This window comes from Entelurus aequoreus, linkage group LG20, assembly GCF_033978785.1.
Source record: "Entelurus aequoreus isolate RoL-2023_Sb linkage group LG20, RoL_Eaeq_v1.1, whole genome shotgun sequence".
Taxonomy (NCBI): domain Eukaryota; kingdom Metazoa; phylum Chordata; class Actinopteri; order Syngnathiformes; family Syngnathidae; genus Entelurus; species Entelurus aequoreus.
Window position 1 is genome coordinate 21,687,547 of NC_084750.1, and position 18,058 is coordinate 21,705,604.

The 18,058-nt window shown below is 36.7% G+C and overlaps 1 protein-coding gene across 1 annotated transcript in view; it reads left to right on the forward strand.

Annotated features, from left to right (window-relative positions):
- Window positions 1–18,058, forward strand: part of LOC133636407 (uncharacterized) — a 180,996-nt gene that overhangs the window by 70,851 nt on the left and 92,087 nt on the right. Inside the window, exon 2 of the mRNA XM_062030399.1 lies at window positions 1,243–1,345. Within this exon, the coding sequence (XP_061886383.1) occupies window positions 1,243–1,345 (103 nt within the window). The remainder of the gene's footprint in view (window positions 1–1,242; window positions 1,346–18,058) is intronic.

Here is an 18,058-nt window from a genome sequence, read left to right on the forward strand (position 1 = left end):
AAGTGCGCCTTATTGTCCGGAAAATACGGTATATATGGCAGTTTTGAAAAACAAACAAAAAAAGGGTTGATTTTCATTAAAATATTGCCATAAAATTTGATTTTGTGCTGTTTTCCTTTTATGGATTTTTCCTTTTTCCAGATAAACACAAGAATCCAATTCATGTTAATCCAAAATGCAATGTGATGACAAATTGAACCGGAAGCAGTATGTAGAGCAGGGGTCCCCAAACTTTTTGACTCGGGGGCCGCATTGGGTTAAAACAATTTGGCCGGGGCCGGGCTGTATATATATATATATATATATATATATATATATATATATATATATTAGATATATATGTATATATTAGATATATATAGCGCACTTTCCGCGCGCGATGTCACGTTATCGATGAGAAAATGCATTTTTAGACAATATGATTTGCCTGAGCGGCTAGGAGACACCGTGAGTAGCAAGCGGTACAAAGTAGATAAGAAAAATAATAAAAATTAAAAAAAAAAAAAAAAGAAGTTTTTTTTATTTTTTTTTATTTTTTGATACTTAGGACTTCCCGCGGGCCTGATTATGGGAGCTGGCGGGCCGGATTCGGCCCACGGGCCGTAGTTTGGGGACCCCTGATGTAGAGGTTGCCCTCTAGTGGGTTCTTGGACCACCAAGCACCGACATGATAACCCGGTTCAAGTTCAACACAGTTTTATTTTTCAATAAAGTCTGTGGGTTGCTTTCCAGCGATTGTCTTTTGTGGCTGTGACAGACACGCTCTCGCTCTCACGCCAGCTCCAACAACGTCTCTCCTCCCGGTTGCTGCTTATACAGAGCGACAGGTGTTTAGATAACAAGGCCCTGTCGCTGACTTCGAGGCCGGTCCTGGCACACCCTGTACCGCTGCAGGCCCGCAGGCCACGCCCCCCTCCACACAGTATTTGAACTTTTCCTTCGCGTTTAGCATGTTTGTAGCATAATGGTAACACCTTTGTCCAGCAGGAGTCATATTGTCGTTTTCCAAAAGAGTCATTAAATAGATGTCCAACTTTTGTTTTTAGAAATGAAAATAGAAAAAATGGCCCAAAATGTGTTTTTTGATTGGCATTAGGAAAATGAACACAAGGTACAAAGCATCACATCAATGTCACCAACATCTTAAAAAGCTCAGATATGCTTTATATTTGTTTTGGACATTAGATTTTGGTTCGAAAGTATTACATTGTTGTGATATTTGTACTACCGTTTGCTTCTCAGTGCTGCTGAACCAATTAACAGTCCGGCAGATGGACCTGGCTGGGATAACAATATCTCTGACAAGACAAGCTCTTCCATCTATGCCACCGCACCAAGGTCAAAGGTCAGTAAAGTGCGTTTTATTTTGGGGGGGATTTAGACATGGTCTGACATGGCATTGTGGGTCCTATCAACATAATTGGCCACTTCAAAATAACCACAAACCTCAAAATGGGACTGTGAAGGTAACTGTGAATATTGGCATGAAAAAGCTATTACAGTAGTAATTCGTAAATAAAAACAGAATACGATGATTTGCAAATCCTTTTCAACTTATATTCAATTGAATAGACTGCAAAGACACGATATTTAATGTTTGAACTGAGAAACTTGTTGGGTTTTTTTTTTGCAAATACTCATAACTTAGAATTTAATGGCAGCAACACATTGCAAAAAAGTTGGCACAGGGGCATTTTTACTACTGTGTTAGCGTTGGAATTGGGGGTTAAATCACCAAAAATGTTACCCGGGCGTGGCCACCACTGCTGCCCACTGCTCCCCTCACCTCCCAGGGGGTGATCAAGGGTAATGGGTCAAATGCAGAGAATAATTTCACCACACCTAGTGTTGTGTGACAATCATTGGTGCTTTAACTTTTTAATATTGCAGTCTACACGTATATATTATGTGTGACTGCCATCTACTGGTCACACCTATCATTACACCATGTACCAAAAAAAATAGCTTCGAGGTCGGTAAGCAAAACCAGAATTATTCCGTACATTAGGCGCACCGGGTTATAAGGTTTTGAGGGAAAAAAAGGATTTTAAGTGCACCTTATAGTCCGGAAAATATGTTAATTAGCCTTGCAGACATGCCATAAATGATTGTGTGAGCTTGAAAGTATGAAAATGTATTAGCTATAGCGGGCTACACGAAATGACACGGCGGGTCAAATTTAGCCCCCGGGCCCCTCTTTGGGCACTCCTGGTATAGACAGACGTACTAGTGCTGATATGTAAATAAAGACTTCCTGTGTGGCTAAGGCAAGCAACAACCATAACATTCTGCACTCTTTGCAAGTGGTTGTACGCACGCTCTCTGGGCTTTTGGAGGCGGATCGAATACTTAACCTTTCTTGACCGTGCGTGTTCGAAACCCCAAAAAATGCACGACGCAAGATACACATCACTGTTTCACTTTGAGTGCATACCTGGCTAATTACAGCAATGAAGTTGAAAGTAGGTGTGTATGAGGTGTGTTGCCAAGTGGATTTGCACTACATCCGCCACAGTTTAATTGTACTCTGATTTGTTTACGAGCGAGGGCGGACCAATCCTCGTTTGTGGCCACAAATAAATGGGAAACGCTAACATTTGTGTGGCTAGCGCCATATTTCTATGCTCGCTCTTGTAGGCACAAGACATGATAGAGAGGAACATCAGTTTAACAATTCTCTTTCTTCTTTGTGAAGTAATTATTCATTGTTGATCTTAATTGTGTGCTTCAAAATACATCCAAATAGATTTAACAATCGTGATCGTTTAGACCGCGCCCGATGAGGACCGTCACTTCATTTTATTTAGCCCTCGAAAGCCTGGAACTAACATGTATCAAAGTACTGTAACTTTTCTTACTAAATGTATTTTTTCTTTCTATTTTGTGGGGGGGGGAAAAAAGTGTACTCCATTTAATCGCAAATTATGTTCACTTAAATTATGCAAAAATATATTATCAAACATTCAAAGGCATTTTTTTAAATTGAAATAAATACTAATAATAAAGATTTCAAAGCAAGCTATCCATCAAATTGTGCAATGTAAAAGTAGCAATAGATTTCATGGTAAAATTGTGAAATTTACTGTGGTTTTTACAGCCTTTTTCTCTAAATGAAAAACACAGTACTTTATTTTTACTGTAATAATCTCTGGTGCCGTTTTGGCATTTACAGTAATACACAAAAAAATCTACAGTTGCGCTAAAAACAAACAAACTGGCAGCTCGGGTGAAAAAATGTTACTGTAAAATTGCAGGTTTTTTTTATTTACAGTAAAAAAACAAATGTAAATTTTTCAATACAATTCTGGCAACTGAGCTGGCTTTTTTTTTAAACCATAAAAACAGCAGTACTGTTTTTCAATAATATACACTAACATTTGAGGTGAAATTGTTGCAACTTAGCATATTTTTTTAGATTTTAGTTTTGAAAAAATCTACTAATAAAATGCATTAAAACATTGTGTAATAATATAATTCACTGTTAGAAGCAGGCCTCTGGGGCCAAACAGAACTGCGATGTGGCCCTCAGTGAAACCTCTGGTTTAGACAGTACACCCCCCCCCCCCTCCATTTTTCACGTAATGGACTATTCCACGTTACTGTGCATGTACATACTTGATGCAGGAAGACGTAATAACGTAATTTTTATGTTATTTTTTTTAAATAAAAAGTCGGTGAAAATACTTCACTGTGTGTACAAGTACTTTTTGAGCACATTCAACAGTACCATGATAATAGACTTAGACAAACTTTATTGATCCACAAGGGAAATTGTTCCACACAGTATCTCAGTTTCAAAGGATGAAAAGGGTAAGGATGGAAAGGATAATGTAGGTATTAAGTAGACTAAAAATGTACCATAGTAGCAATATAAAATATTGATGGGCTCCACAGGGGTAATTTTCTTCTTGAATAAGTCATAATAATAATAATGACAACCGTGTTGTCATTAATGGCTTGGTTTGTTCCTGATAACCGTGATATGGAATGTCACATCCCTACCTGTAGAGGTTTTATTAATTTCCAGTGTTTCCATACAATTATATTAGAATAGAAAGTACTTTATTGATCCCTGGGGGAAATTCAGCACCACAGTTGGCTCACAATAAACACTTAGGTATTTTTTTACATGTGAATAATATAAATACAGTCTATTATACAGCCTTACTCACATGTGAATAATATAAATAGTCTATTATACAGCATAATTCACATGTGAATAATATCAATACAGTCTATTATACATTTAAGTACAGTCAAAAAGGAAGATATGCAATATATATATATATATATATATATATATATATATATATATATATATATATATATATATTGTATATATATATATATATATATATTGTATATATATATATATATAGAGGGCGGGGAGAGCCCCCTGCAGCCCAAAGTTGATGGAAGATGTATTTTTAAGTCTTGAAAGGTGGAATTTCACTTAGTTTCGCTGCAAATGTTCTCTGTTATGAGCTTTGAAACCCACTGCTCTTATTTGACTTAAGTCTCTCACATGCATGTAAGATACTGCATATTAAACACTGTTTTTTGAAAATATTTTTTAGGAAATAAAACATACACAATGATAGGACTGAGACTCTCTCTATGTAAAAAAAAAAACAACAAAAAAAACATTATTTGTATTTACCCGCCTCACTAACTCCAACATGCTGCAAAGTCAACACTTGACTGTGTACTGACAGAGCGGCACTTTTTTAGGTCCGCTAAATATGCAAATCATTGTGTGAACTTGGAGATCATTTGGACTACCGTGAACTTGTTATCAGCTCCGCCTGTGAGAAGACAAAAGACAAGAAATTCTTGTTATGCAAAACATGTCAACTTTTATAACTCTTTTATTCAAATGGATCATTATACATTTTAACCTTCCTTGTTGCTACCTTATGATTGACAGTGAAACCAGGTGGCTTTTCGGTTTGATTGATTGATTGAGACTTTTATTAGTAGGTTGCACAGTGAAGTACATATTCCGTACAATTGACCATTAAATGGTAACACCCGAATAAGTTTTTCAACTTGTTTAAGTCGAGGTCCACTTAAATTGATTCATGATACAGATATATACTATCATATATACTATCATCATAATACAGTCATCACACAAGATAATCACATTGAATTATTTACATTATTTACAATCAGGGGTGTGGAGGGGGTGGGGGGTAGGATATGGACAGCAAGTAGTGGACATAGAGAGAGAGAGCGAGAGAGAGAGAGAGAGAGAGAGAGATCAGAAGGCATAAGAAAAAGTATCTGCATTTGATTGTTTACATTTGATTATTAGCAATCCGGGGAGGGTGTTAGTTTAGGGTTGTAGCTGCCTGGAGGTGAACTTTTATTGCGGTTTTGAAGGAGGATAGAGATGCCCTTTCTTTTATACCTGTTGGGAGCGCATTCCACATTGATGTGGCATAGAAAGAGAATGAGTTAAGACCTTTGTTAGTTCGGAATCTGGGTTTAACGTGGTTAGTGGAGCACCCCCTGGTGTTGTGGTTATGGCGGTCATTTACGTTAAGGAAGTAGTTTGACATGTACTTCGGTATCAGGGAGGTGTAGCGGATTTTATAGACTAGGCTCAGTGCAAGTTGTTTAACTCTGTCCTCCACCTTGAGCCAGCCCACTTTAGAGAAGTGGGTAGGAGTGAGGTGTGATTTGGGGTGGAGGTCTAGAAGTAACCTGACTAGCTTGTTCTGAGATGTTTGGAGTTTAGATTTGAGGGTTTTGGAGGTGCTAGGGTACCAGGAGGTGCATGCGTAATCGAAAAAGGGTTGAACGAGAGTTCCCGCCAGAATCCTCAAGGTGCTTTTGTTGACCAGAGAGGAGATTCTGTAGAGAAATCTTGTTCGTTGGTTAACCTTTCTGATTACCTTGGTTGCCATTTTATCACAGGAAAGGTTAGCCTCTAGAATGGAACCTAGGTAGGTGACCTCATCATTCCTGGTGATAACAATGTCACCCACTTTTATGGTGAAGTCATTGACTTTCTTAAGGTTGATGTGGGACCCAAACAGGATGGATTCTGTTTTACCCAAGTGTATGGCTAGCTTGTTGTCAGCGAGCCAGGTGCAAGTTCTACACAGCTCAGCACTGAGGATTTTCTCCACCTGTCAATTGGTTACTTATTTTAAAGTTTAAAGTACTCATTTACAGTAGTGCAAAAATAAATGTTGATATTGATATTGGTCCAATATCAGCAAAGTAACACGCATTGGTGCGTGTTATTTTGCATTTAATTTTGCATTTAGAATCTCCGATATGAGCTCAGATACTAGCAGTCCTGCAGCGCGTTTACTTGGGCAAGACTTAACAAGCAGTAAACATTATAAATGATCGATCATCAATCAATCCATCTTGATTTGTACAGCCCTTAATCACAAATTGCTTCACAAACGACAACTAGGGTTGTCCCGATACCAAAATTTTGGTACCGGTACCAAATATTTTTTTTAGAAGGTGTAGCTGCCATTATGATGTGCAGTGATGTTTTCAAGTGACCGTAAGTCTTGAACTATACAAAGTATTTCAATGGTTGGAATCTGCGCTTTTGCATGATATACTAGTTACTATGGTCATCTAATTAGTTACTATGGTCATCTAATTAGTTACTATGGTCATCTAATTAGTTACTATGGTCATCTAAGTCACAGCAGCTCAGACGAGGCACCAAGCAGTGTGGGTGGGGAGCGTTTCCACAGAGTGTCAGCCTGAAATGTGGGTGTCAGGGACAGATGCGGAAGGAGATTTTTTACAACAAAGTTCTAAAGCTTAGTGATGTATCAGATATATCAGATCGTATGTGGGGTTTTTTTTACCCTTAGCGTTCATATTTCGCTGTGTTTGATGCATTTTTGTTGCGTTTTGCTTGATTGTAGAATATGTCGATCGAGAGTGGGTGTGATGTTCAATGGTGTCGATATTCAGTGTTTTATCGTTCATAGTTAATATTGTAAATCACCCTATTAGTTAATATTGTAAATCACAGTCTTTATTTCCATGTACATTCTGGGTGTCTCATTCAGTATAAAATGAGACACTAAGTTTAAAGCTTAGTGTTGTATCAGATGTATCAGATCGTAGGTGTTTGTTTTTTTTACCCTTCACGTTCATATTTCACTGTGTTTGTTGCATTTTTGCTGCGTTTTGCTTGATTGTAAAATATGTCGATCGAGAGTGGGTGTGACGTTCAATGGTGTCAATATTCAGTGTTTTATCGTTCATAGTTAATATTGTAAATCACCCTATTAGTTAATATTGTAAATCACAGTCTTTATTTCCATGTACATTCTGGGTGTCTCATTCAGTATAAAATGAGACACTAAGTTTAAAGCTTAGTGATATATCGGATATATCAGATCGTAGGTGTTTTTTTTTTTTTTACCCTTCGCGTTCATATTTCACTGTTTGTTGCATTTTTGCTGCGTTTCGCTTGATTGTAAATAATATCGATCAAGAGGCCGTGTGACATTCGCATGTTGTTAATATTCAGTGTTTTATCGTTCATAGTTAATATTGTAAATCACACATTCTTTATTTCCATGTACATTCTGGGTGTCTCATTCAGTATAAAATGAGACACTAAGTTTAAAGCTTAGTGATATATCAGATATATCAGATCGTAGGTGTTTTTTTTTACCCTTCGTGTTCATATTTCGCTGTGTTTGTTGCATTTTTGTTGCGTTTCGCTTGATTGTAAATAATATCGATCAAGAGGCCGTGTGACATTCGCATGTTGTTAATATTCAGTGTTTTATCGTTCATAGTTAATATTGTAAATCACCCTATTAGTTAATATTGTAAATCACAGTCTTTATTTCCATGTACATTCTGGGTGTCTCATTCAGTATAAAATGAGACACTAAGTTTAAAGCTTAGTGATATATCAGATCGTAGGTGTTTTTGGTTTTTTTTACCCTTCGCGTTCATATTTCACTGTTTGTTGCATTTTTGCTGCGTTTCGCTTGATTGTAAATAATATCGATCGAGAGGGTGTGTGACGTTCACATGTCAACATTCAGTGTTTTATCGTTTGATAGTTAATATTGTAAATCACACTATTAGTTAATATTGTAAATCACACAGTCTTTATTTCCATGTACATTCTGGGTGTCTCATTCCGTATAAAATGAGACACTAAGTTTAAAGCTTAGTGATATATCAGATGGTAGGTGTTTTTTTGTTTTTTTACACTTCACGTTCATATTTCGCTGTGTTTGTTGCATTTTTGCTGCGTTTCGCTTGATTGTAAATAATATCGATCAAGAGGGTGTGTGACGTTCACATGTTGTTAATATTCAGTGTTTTATCGTTTGATAGTTAATATTGTAAATCACACAGTCTTTAATTCCATGTGCATTCTGGATGTCTCGTTCAGTATAAAATGAGACACTAAGTTTAAAGCTTAGTGATATATCAGATATATCAGATCGTAGGTGGGGGTTTTTTACCCTTCGTGTTCATATTTCGCTGTGTTTGTTGCAGTTTTGCTGCGTTTCGCTTGATTGTAAATAATATCGATCGAGAGGCCGTGTGACGTTCATATGTTGTCAATATTCAGTCTTGTATCGTTCATAGCTCACATTCTTTATTTTCATGTACATTCCGAGTGTCTCATTCAGTAAAAAAAAATAAAATTGTGTTCAGTTTTTTAAGGCGGTCTGTCATAACGTTTTTAGCATTCAGACATTATTTTGAGGTTTTGTATTAGTGTTCCTAAAAATAGGATCCAAACACGCATACTATACATCAGATTTTCACAGCTTACATATATATGTATATATAATAATTGACTGACACCCGCCTGAAATGCGGGTGTCAGGGACAGATTTTTACAACAAAGTTCTAAAGCTTAGTGATATATCAGATATATCAGATCGTAGGTGTTTGGTTTTTTTACCCTTCGCGTTCATATTTCACTGTTTGTGTTGCATTTTTGTTGCATTTCGCTTGATTGTAAATAATATCGATCAAGAGGGGGTGTGACGTTCACATGTTGTCAATATTCAGTGTTTTATTGTTCATAGTTAATATTGTAAATCACACAGTCTTTATTTCCATGTACATTCTGGGTGTCTCGTTCAGTATAAAATGAGACACTAAGTTTAAAGCTTAGTGATATATCAGATATATCAGATCGTAGGTGGGGGTTTTTTTTTTACACTTCACGTTCATATTTCACTGTGTTTGTTGCATTTTTGCTGCTTTTCGCTTGATTGTAAAATATGTCGATCGAGAGGGGGTGTGACGTTCACATGTTGTCAATACTCAGTGTTTTATCGTTCATAGTTAATATTGTAAATCCCGCATTCTTTATTTTCATTCAGTAAAAAATTTTTTAAAATTCCATTCCGTTTTTTAAGGCGGTCTGTCATTACGTTTTTAGCATTCAATCAGACATTATTGTGAGATGTTGTATAAGTGTTCCTAAAAATAGATATACCGGCCCCCAGGCACATTTTTTTTCTCTAAATTTGGCCCCCCGAGTCAAAATAATTGCCCAGGCCTGCTATAAGTAGACATAATACAGTTTAGCCACATACTGAGTCTGCCTTTCTCTCCAGAAGAGGGTGCAAGTGCTCTACCTACAGTAACAGTCAGCCTGAATAAAAAGTCAATTGTAAAAAAAAAAAAAATCCTTGTTGATCATGCCTGGATGGAGCTGCGTAATGCGGTAGTCATGTTTGTTTACTCCATGTCAATCAGAAACCTGTTCCCCCGAAACCCTCATGATCTTTTTTGACTCTTCCTGTTAAGCGCTTGTACCTTTTTGTGCCAAAACCCATTTGCAAACAATCTCGCACTACCACATAGCAGTGTAACAATAATGCAAATAAATGAGAGTAGAACTGCATCGGGTTCATTCTCGTTAAACGCCAGGAGCATCATTAAAAAGTATATTTGTGGCGTGTAACAAAAAAAAAAAGTATGCAGTCTTTTTGTGCCTTTGTGATTGACTGACGACTGACCTAAACAGAAAATTTAAGAGATTAACGTGTTTTTTATAAAGGTGTGTTGCAATTCGATTGCGCTTAATTCCGGAGACTGTTGAGTTGTCGCTTTCTATTCCACAAACTGTAATGCACTGGCTTCAAAATATGTCCATATTTCAGGATTTTAAGAACATTACTGTCATATTGAGTAAAAAACTACTTTTTGTGTTTGCAAGATTTAAAAAAAAGCATACACTACCGTCCAAAAGTTTGGGGTCACCCAAACAATTTTGTGGAATAGCCTTCATTTCTAAGAACAAGAATAGACTGTCGAGTTTCAGATGAAAGTTCTCTTTTTCTGGACATTTTGAGCGTTTAATTGACCCCACAAATGTGATGCTCCAGAAACTCAATCTGCTCAAAGGAAGGTCAGTTTTGTAGCTTCTGTAACGAGCTAAACTGTTTTCAGATGTGTGAACATGATTGCACAAGGGTTTTCTAATCATCAATTAGCCTTCTGAGCCAATGAGCAAACACATTGTACCATTAGAACACTGGAGTGATAGTTGCTGGAAATGGGCCTCTATACACCGTTGTAGATATTGCACCAAAAACCAGACATTTGCAGCTAGAATAGTCATTTACCACATTAGCAATGTATAGAGTGTATTTCTTTCAAGTTAAGACTAGTTTAAAGTTATCCTCATTGAAAAGTACAGTGCTTTTCCTTAAAAAATAAGGACATTTCAATGTGACCCCAAACTTTTGAACGGTAGTGTATGTTTCGAGGAAAACTCCCAAGGATGCATTATTTCAGGCATTATTAGCCATTTTTCATGTGTGGTTTAGGAGTTATGTTTAAATAACTGTCATGTTGAGTGTGACAGTATACTGTCATAGTGAGTAAAACCTAATTTGTGTATTTGCAAACCTTACAAACACAACTGATTCTAGTAAAACTCCCATGGATTCAATATTACAGGCATTTTTAGACATTTTGCATGTTTGGTTTAGGAATTATGATGGAATACATTTTTACTGCTTTTTTCGCATTATCTCAGGATTTTAAGAACAGTACTGTCATATTGAGTAAAAAACGACTTTTTGTGTTTGCAAGCCTTTAAAAAGCATATGTTTCGAGTAAAACTCACAAGAATGCATTATTAGCCATTTTTCATGTATAGTTTAGGAGGTATGTTTAAATAACTGTCATATTGAGTGTGGCAGTTATACTGTTATATTGAGGGGAAAAAAACTAACTTGTGTCTTTGCAAACCTTACGAAAGAAAATGTTTCTAGTAAAACTCACACAGATACATTTATTCACGCATTATTAGACATTTTTCTTGTGTGGTTTAGGAGTTATGTTTAAATAACTGTCATATTGAGTGTGGCAGTTATACTGTCATTATGTTTAAAACCAAATTTTTGTATTTGCACACCTTACAAAAACAACTGATTCTAGTAAAACTCACATAGATTCAATATTACAGGCATTTTTAGACATTTTGCATGTTTGGTTTAGGAGTTGTTTGAATACACTCTAAGTGCACTTTGATTGTTGTCTTGGCGTTCGTACAGTACTTTGTGACATATCTGTCACAGAAGGAAGAATTTGGGCTGACACACCTCGTGGAGAATGCGGCGGCTGGCCTGGCGGTGACAGGCCCGACTCACCGCTGCTGTCATCAGGGCTCAGCAAAACATCCAGAAGTAGTCCGCAGAATTATCGCATCAGTCCAATTTCTATTGCTTCCATGGTAAATACGCACGGTACGGGCCAGGGGTCGGCAACCCAAAACGTTGAAAGAGCCATATCGGACCAAAAATACAAAAAACTAATCTGCTGCAATAAATTAAAAGCCGTATATACAGTCGTGGTCAAAAGTTGACATACACTTGTAAAGAACATCATGTCATGGCTGTCTTGAGTTTCCAATAATATCTACAACTCTTATTTTTTTGTGATTGAGTGATTGGAGCACATACTTGTTGGTCACAAAAAACATTCATGAAGTTTGCTTCTTTTATGAATTTATTATGGGTCTACTGAAAATGTGAGCAAATGTGCTGGGTCACAAGTATACATACAGCAATGTTAATATTTGCTTACATGTCCCTTGGCAAGTTTCACTGCAATAAGGCACTTTTGGTAGCCATCCACAAGCTTCTGGCAAGCTTCTGGTTGAAGTTTTGACCACTCCTCTTTACAAAATTGGTGCAGTTCAGCTAAATTTGTTGGTTTTCTGACATTAACTTGTTTCTTCAGCATTGTCCACACGTTTAAGTCAGGACTTTGGGAAGGCCATTCTAAAACCTTAATTCCAGCCTGATTTAGTCATTTCTTTACCACTTTTGACGTGTGTTTGGGGTCATTGTCCTGTTGGAACACCCAACTGCGCCCAAGACCCAACCTCCGGGCTGATGATTTTAGGTTGTCCTAAAGAATTTGGAGGTAATCCTCCTTTTTCATTTTCCCATTTACTCTCTGTAAAGCACCAATTCCATTGGCAGCAAAACAGGCCCAGAGCATAATACTACCACCACCATGCTTGACGGTAGGTGTGGTGTTCCTGGGATTAAAGGCCTCACCTTTTCTCCTCCAAACATATTGCTGGGTATTGTGGCCATTAACAGCTCAATTTTTGTTTTATCTGACATCACATGGACAAAGATAAGACCTTCTGGAGGAAAGTTCTGTGGGGACATGTAACCAATATTAACATTGCTGTATGTATACTTGTGACCCAGCAGATTTGGTCACATTTTCAGTAGACACATAATAAATTCATAAAAGAACCAAACTTCATGAATGTTTTTTTGTGACCAACAAGTATGTGCTCCAATCACTTTATCACAAAAAAATAGTAGTTGTAGAAATTATTGGAAACTCAAGACAGCCATGACATTATGTTCTTTACAAGTGTATGTAGACTTTTGACCACAACTGTAAGTCTTATAATGAAGGCAACACATGACATAAGTGTCTATATTACTTATAATAGCCTACTATCAAAATGACTATGTGTCGCAGGCTAAAGCAAATCTTCATTGACAGAAATGTTGAAATGTAATATTTATTCTACACATTTTTACAACATTAGAAAGCATTAGTAAATCAGAGGCTACTCAGAAGGTGAGATAACTCCTGGAAATTACTGGCTTTTATTGGCCATAGATAAAAATATGTGTGTGCAAGTTAAAGGAAACGGCAGGCTGTCTTCTTTTAATAGATTTGATACAATCTTTGGCAAGCTAGGTAATGTTTGCTGTGGTCTGGAACAACATGGCGCACAAACAACTATCTGAAATGCAGCCAATATTACATACAGATAATGTGACATGCTAAACTAAATTATATACAAAGAGTATACTAGTAAAATAAATTAAATAAGCTCAAATATACCCACAAACAAGGCATAATGATGTGATATGTACATACAGCTAGCCTAAATAGCATGTTAGCATTGATTAGCTTGCAGTAATGCACTGACCAAATATGCCTGATTAGCACTCCCAACAATAACATCAACAAAGCGCACCTTTGTGCATTCACCCACAGCATAAAACATTTGGTGGACAAAATGAGACCAAGAAGGAGTGGAAGATTTTACATGTAAACAAACTGTTGCGTCACAGTCCACACTATGGTGAGTTCAAGAACCGCCGAAAATAGTAGGATAAAACGATGTTCACTAAATAGTGTCATCAGTGAAGCATACACACAAACATATTAAACAGTCGGCTTTCTAACGATTGGGAAGGTTTGTGTCATGTTTGTCCTTTAACAAAAAACATACGAAAACCAAATTATTTTTCCCCCATCTTTTTCCATTTTCAATCCTTTTTTAAAAATGCTCCAACGAGCCTCTAGGGCGGTACTAAAGAGCCGCAGGTTGCCCAACCCTGGCCAAAAGTTTAGACACACCTTCTCATTGAATGTGTTTTCTTTATTTTCATGACTATTTAAATTGTAGATTGTCACTGAAGACATCAAAACTATGAATGAACTCGTGGAGTTATGTACTCAACAAAAAAAGGGGAAATAACTGAAAACATGTTTTATATTCTAGTTTCTTCAAAATAGCCACCCTTTGCTCTGATTACTGCTTCACACACTCTTGACATTCTCTCCATGAGCTTCACAGGTGTCATAGTTTTGATGCCTTCAGTGACAATCTACAATGTAAATAGTCATGAGAATAAAGAAAGCGCATTGAAATAAGAAGGTGTGTCCAAGCTTTTGGCCTGTACTGTAAATGCAGTATTTGCATAAGTTCCCTGCACTAAATGTGTGGAGTTGAAAGCCTTAATGCAGGGGTCTGCAACCCGCGGCTCTCAAGCCGCATGCGGCTCTTTAGCACCGCCCTAGTGGCTCCCTGGAGCTTTTTCAAAAATGGAAAAAGATGCGGGGAAAATATATTTGTTGTTTTAATATTGTTTCTGTAGGAGGACAAACATGACACAAACCTTTCTAATTGTTAGAAAGCCCACTGTTTAATATGTTTGTGTGTATGCTTCATGTTATGTATTTATTTATGCTATACACGCTTCACCGACGACAGTATTTCACCAGCGCCGTTTTGTCCTACTAATTTTGGTGGTCCTTGAACTCACCGTAGTTGGTTTACATGTACAACTTTCTCCGACGCTGCCAGAGAAAGACGTGTTTTATGCCACTCCTTCTTTGTCTCATTTTGTCCACCAAACGTTTTATACCGTGCGTGAATGCACAAACGTGAACTTTGTTGATGTTGTTGACTTGCGCGGAGTGCTAATAATCCATGCTAACATGCTATTTAGGCTAGCTGTGTGTACATATTGCATCATTATGCCTCGTTTGTAGGTATATTTGAGTTCATTGAATTTCCTTTACTTATGTTCTCTATGTATTTAATTTATATTTGCATGTCTCATGACTTATTATCTGTATGTAATATTGGCTGCATTTCAGATAGTTGTCGGCCTTGTTGTTCCAGACCACAGCAAATGTTATCATGTTGTTCCAGACCACAGCAAACGTTACCCAGCTTGCAAAGATTGTAATAAATCCATTAGAAGAAGACAGCCTGTCCTTTCCTTTAACTTGGGCACACACATTTATACCTTTTGGCAGTTTTAAGCCAGTAATTTCCAGGAGTTATCGCACCCTCTGTGTTGCCTTCATTATAACACTTACATAAGGCTTTTAACTAGAGATGTCCGATAATATCGGCCTGCCGATATTATCGGCCGATATATGCGTTAAAATGTAATATCGGAAATTATCGGTATCGTTTTTTTTATTATCGGTATCGTTTTTTAAAAATTTTTTTATTTTTTATTTTTATTTTTTTTATTAAATCAACATAGAAAACACAAGATACACTTACAATTAGTGCACCAACCCAAAAAACCTCCCTCCCCCATTTACACTCATTCCCACAAAAGGGTTGTTTCTTTCTGTTATTAATATTCTGGTTCCTACATTATATATCAATATATATCAATACAGTCTGCAAGGGATACAGTCCGTAAGCACACATGATTGTGCGTGCTGCTGGTCCACTAATAGTACTAACCTTTAACAGTTAATTTTACTAATTTTTATTAATTACTAGTTTCTATGTAACTGTTTTTATATTGTTGTACTTTCTTTTTTATTCAAAAAAATGTTTTTAATTTATTTATCTTATTTTACTAATTTTAAAAAAAAGTACCTTATCTTCACCATACCTGGTTGTCCAAATTAGGCATAATAATGTGTTAATTCCACGACTGCATATATCGGTTGATATCGGTATCGGTTGATATCGGTATCGGTAATTAAAGAGTTGAACAATATCGGAATATTGGATATCGGCAAAAAGCCATTATCGGACATCCCTACTTTTAACTTTTTGCGGCTCCAGACAAATTTGTTTTTTGTATTTTTGCTCCAATATGGCTCTTTCAACATGTTGGGTTGCCGACCCCTGCCTTAATGAGTGATTACATGGCACGCATAATTACAATTAAAAATAAAATTGCATCACAATTACATTTTTTAGATCAGGGGTGTCAAACGTATGGCCGGATCAGGCCCGCGAACAGGTGGGATGAATTTGCTAAGTATAAAAATGAGCGGAAATTTTTGAATGAAATAAACTGCTGTTCTAAATGTGTCCACTAGATGTCGCAATATCAATTCTTTGTATCTTTGTAGATGATGCTACATATGTAAAAAAGACAACTAAAAAAAACACATGATGTTAGTGCACCAGTCGAGGAAAATGATCAAACTACATGAATAACATCCTGTAATTTGATTTTGATATTATTTTTTTATCTTGATAGATTGAAAATTAACACCAATGAGTTGACTGATGAACATTGTCACATCGTTTATTCAGAAAGTATAAATGTCAGGTTCAAACACTGATAACATCTATTAAACAAGACAAGAGGCAAAGAATTAAACAGAGACAGAATTCAATTTGGACTCAATATATTGAGGAGAGTCGCCCGGACATTGTATCCTTCTACAATCTCCAGCACGCTCTGCCAAAAGACCACATGGCCATGGCTGTTTCCAAAGGACCCAAGGTGGCAAAAAGTTCACAGAAAAGGTTGTAAACAATTCACAGAAAAGGTCAGTTCAAAAAGAGTTTGTAAAATACTTCAAAAAGAGCTCCATAAAATAGTTCAAAAAGAGTTCGTCTGGAAATTGGGCAGATCCTGTCATCTCTCCGCTTTGAAGTCCTTGGGCCCGAACAACATCCTTCTGTTGATTACCATACATGAGAGAAAACAGAAAACCCTTCATGTGGCTCTCCCCCTTACGCAGTGGAGTTTTACGAACATTCTTCTTGGTAGGTTTCAAAGACAACTTTTGTCTTCTTACTTGACAGAACTCAATGTAACACAAAGTTTTTTGTGATAACTTACAAACAATTATTGTAACAATAAATAATGACAAATAAAGGTAAAATACTATTATTACCATGAATAGTACATTTCCAGAATGTGCTCATTCTATTTTTAAACAAAGAAAACAATCTGAAGTTGTCTTTATTTTTAAGTTATCGTGCCGTGATTTTACCAGTCCGGCCCACTTGGGAGTAGATTTTTCTCCATGTGGCCCCTCCATCCAAAATGAGTTTGACACCCCTGGTTTAAAGAAACATTACCCTGTCCTAACCTTGCAAACAGTTGTTTGGCTTTTTAAAAAAACAAACAATTTTTTACTGCTCCCGTAGGAAAAAGACAGTTTTACGTATGACATAAATGAATGAGTAAAACTGTAATTACATAAATGGCACAACAGTGTCTAGCACATGTTCATGAGTCAGAATGGCGCCCGTTAATAGAACCTATTTAAGTGGGAGGTTAGCACACCTGAGTTATATTGTAGGCAACACACCATCCCTGTAATCGTTATTGTTTTAGATATTGAGTAAAAGTTAGGTGGAATAATTAATTAAGATACAACATTTCCTGAACGTTTTGCTGCTGTTTTTTTAAAAGATCATGTTCCTTTAATCTTTGTTGAGGGTGGAGCAGCCTGAAGTGCTTGGAATGAAGACGGTCAACTCATTTTTTTGTTTAAAATCTAATAAAAGTTGCGGTTTGAATGGCTCGGGTTATGTAATATACTCGTGCTTTCCACTGGAAGGGAGTTCCGATCGAAGTTTTGCGATAAACTCGGAGAGTACTGATAGCAACCCAACCTAACCCTCCCACACCCCCATTAAATAATGTAAATAATTCAATGTATATACTCTGTAAACTAAGTTGTTTGATTACCTTAGTCTGCTACAGAAGACGACAAAATGGTTTTCTACACCAAAATTCATCTATTTATCAAACTTCCACTTCATCTTCTTCTTCTTCTTCTTCTCCAGATTTTGCCGTGCTCTACCTTCCACATTTTTCACCCGATTCAAACCGTTCCAACTTCAAGCTGTTCAGCCTATTCGGGAATCGCGGGCTTTCCCTGGACAAATTCCCAAAATTCCCAGAATTGCCGGTTTTCCGAGGCATTTTTTTCCATTTAAAATGAATTGGCCATTTTTCAAACTTTCACCATTTCTACATTTTGCAACCTATTCATACCATTCCACATTCAACATATTTCACCA